The 2,950-nt window shown below is 40.6% G+C and overlaps 1 protein-coding gene across 1 annotated transcript in view; it reads right to left on the bottom strand.

Annotated features, from left to right (window-relative positions):
• Positions 1–554: 554 nt before the first annotated feature.
• LOC101848721 overlaps positions 555–2,950 on the bottom strand; it is a 2,560-nt gene continuing 164 nt past the window's right edge. The window contains exons 2-3 of the mRNA XM_005091652.1: positions 2,368–2,487; positions 555–1,260 (exon numbers count right to left, since the gene is read on the bottom strand). Coding sequence (XP_005091709.1) covers positions 589–1,260; positions 2,368–2,487 — 792 coding nt within the window. The 3' untranslated portion in view covers positions 555–588. The remainder of the gene's footprint in view (positions 1,261–2,367; positions 2,488–2,950) is intronic.

The following is a 2,950-nucleotide window of genomic DNA, read 5'->3' on the forward strand; positions in this document are numbered from 1 at the left end:
TCTCTTGTTAAGGGACTGATCAGATCATGTAATCGAAGCCTCTTGCTCGGGGATTGGTAAAATCAAATCACGTGGTACCAGATGATATGGACAAGCCTCTTGCTCGGGGATTGGTCAGATCAAATCACGTGGTACCAGATGATATGGACAAGTCTCTTGCTCGGGGATTGGTCAGATCAAATCACGTGGTACCAGAGGATATGGACAAGCCTCTTGCTGAAGGTGTGGATCAAACCCCAGACAAACATAAAGGCTTCTGGATGGGTCAGGCAGACGACCACGATCAGGCAATAGGACACAACCAGGCACGCGGTCTGGAACAAACTCCAAGCGCGGGACACGGCCGACCCCGTGACGTCAGGCGGGTCAAAGGTCACGCCAAAGTGCCTCGGGAAGCTTTTGCTTTTTGCCTTTTTTGCTATTTGTTGTTGTTGTTGTTGTTTCTGTTGTTCTCCTATATCCCCTGTTTAGGAGATAGCCTCTTTCTGGTAGTGTGATATGAACGTGTGTTAACTTATTTCAACTTTTAAAAAATCTGAAGACTTGTGAATTTCTTTACAAAGATGTTTGCCTGCCACTGCGCGGTTTTCAGGCCTGCACTTTGCCTGCCACGGTGACAAACGATTCTGTGTCGTCCGATAACGAGTTTATAGAGATGTCTGAGTCGACTTCCGAGGGCAGATGTATGGATCTATAAGGTCGTACCACATGATCAACTATATATCGCTTCATAGCCAGAATTAGAAGTGTAGTGACCACGGAGGGAATGTTGATCTGTGTCGCGTAAAGCAAGAAAAGCAAAACCAACGTGCTGAGAGTGATGTTCAACACAACGCTTTCCGGTACAGCAGACGCGACCTCGACAAGGGCACATAACCACACCGAGCTAGCAAGCTCAAGCGAGGAGTAATTTCCCCTGATGAAGCTAGTGTTCAAAGATGGCGCCGGGGGAATAAGGCCGTAGGCAGCGGTTGCTAGATCTAGGCCTATGCTAGTATTAGCATTCTCTTCATCTGCTTGAGTGGTTGTAAGTTTAGGTATTGTGGGTGACGGTGGTGGTGCGTTAAGGGTGTCGGGTTCCTTTCTCACTTGGGGAGAAGTTGCCGCGGCAGTGGTGGGTTGAGACTTTTGGATGTGCTTGGTGATGTCAAGGTCAAGGTCAGAGGAGAGCCCAGACACAGGGCGTTTGAGGATGTTCCTGGGATCAATGGTGAACGGACTTATGGAGAGGTCTCCAACTGGACCAAGACCAAAGCGCTCCTAGAAGCAAAATAAAAACTTGAATTACAGGCAGTTTCACTTGATATTACATAGCTTGGTAATATTTTTATTATTATTATCTCTCTTGCTCTATCTATCTATCTATCTATCTATCTATCTATCTATCTATCTATCTATCTATCTATCTATCTATCTATCTATCTATCTATCTATCTATCTATTTATCTATCTATCTATCTATCTATCTATTTATCTATCTATTTATCTATCTATCTATCTATCTATCTATCTATCTATCTATCTATCTATCTATCTATCTATCTATCTATCTATCTATCTATCTATCTATCTATCTATCTTCTGTCCCTCTCTCTTTTCTGCTCTCTCTCTCTCTCTCCCTCTCTCTTTCTCTCTCTTCCGCTCTCTCTCTCTCTCTCTCTCTCTCTCTCTCTCTCTCTCTCTCTCTCTCTTTCCCTCTCTCTCTGCCTCTCTCTCCTCCGTCACTTTCTTAGTCTCTCTTTCTATCTTATCTTTACGGTGCTAGATGTTCGGCGGTAAAATGTTTTTAGGCACATACATGACCAAAACTGAGTCGACGGTGCCGTAAAACACCTACTTAATCAATCAATCAATCTAGATTCCATCTTTCTTTAGCTTTTTCTTTCTTTCTTTCTTTCTCTTTCTATATCTCTTTTTCTATGTTTCTCTCGCCCTGATGTTCTTTACACCAGAAAAATCGAGCCATGTTTTATCATTTAGATTGTTTAGGAGACTGACCAAAAGAAAAACGAATAAAACAGAAATTATACAAATGCATGAACGAACAAAAGCAAACAAAACCCAAACAAAACAAACGCAACCACATACGATAAAATACAAAACCAAACAAACAACGCAACACCGCCAACAAACTAACCAACGATAATCCCTTTCCCGATTGTTCTTTCAAAAGCGATTCGAAAAAATACCAGGAGCATCAACGTTCATAACAACAATTATTCTTAAAGTGTCAAAAAATAAATCAAAATAGAATAAAAACTTATTAGACTATATTTTATACCGATATAGTTTTTTCTGGTGCTGTTAGAAGCTTCGGGGTGTTGCTAGGTTGACTCTAACTTATACATAGATGAAGTGCCAACTTACTGGTTTTCTTCTGTTGCTGAGAACTTGAGAGAGTTGCTCTGTTGGCTCCAACTTATAGTTATAGACGTGCTTTTGATTCTGTTGTTGAGAACTGAAGGGTATTGTTAGGTTGGTTCCAGCCTATATAAATGTACTCTGTTGCTGAGAATTTGAGGAAGTTCTTATTTTGGTTTTGATCTTGCATGATGCTATTTTGTTATTCGTCCGTTTTGAGACGTTCTTCTGTTTCCTGCAACCTCAGCGTACTTTCACATTCGTTGGTTTTCTTGATAACGATGTCTTTTGTTCTTTCCTTCTTTTAGTTTTTAGGTTGTTGGATTTTTTTTAGATGTTCTTGTGTCGCCCGTAGCTTGGAGATTTTCCTGAAGTCATTGTTTCCTAACTTACTATATATTGTTCTTTCTCTTTTATGAAATCTTGAAATGCCTTTTTATCTTCCTTACATGCGCCTCTGAAGAGACATATATTTCTGACTGATTTTGATTAGCGCTTCCAGAATGACCTCTAGAAATACAAGATTTACTAACTGTTTCTATTCAATAATGAAATAAAAGTTGTTTTGTCGACAAAGGCGTCTAGCGTT

Source organism: Aplysia californica, unplaced genomic scaffold (genome assembly GCF_000002075.1).
Source record: "Aplysia californica isolate F4 #8 unplaced genomic scaffold, AplCal3.0 scaffold00033, whole genome shotgun sequence".
In the NCBI taxonomy this organism is placed as follows: Eukaryota; Metazoa; Mollusca; class Gastropoda; order Aplysiida; family Aplysiidae; genus Aplysia; species Aplysia californica.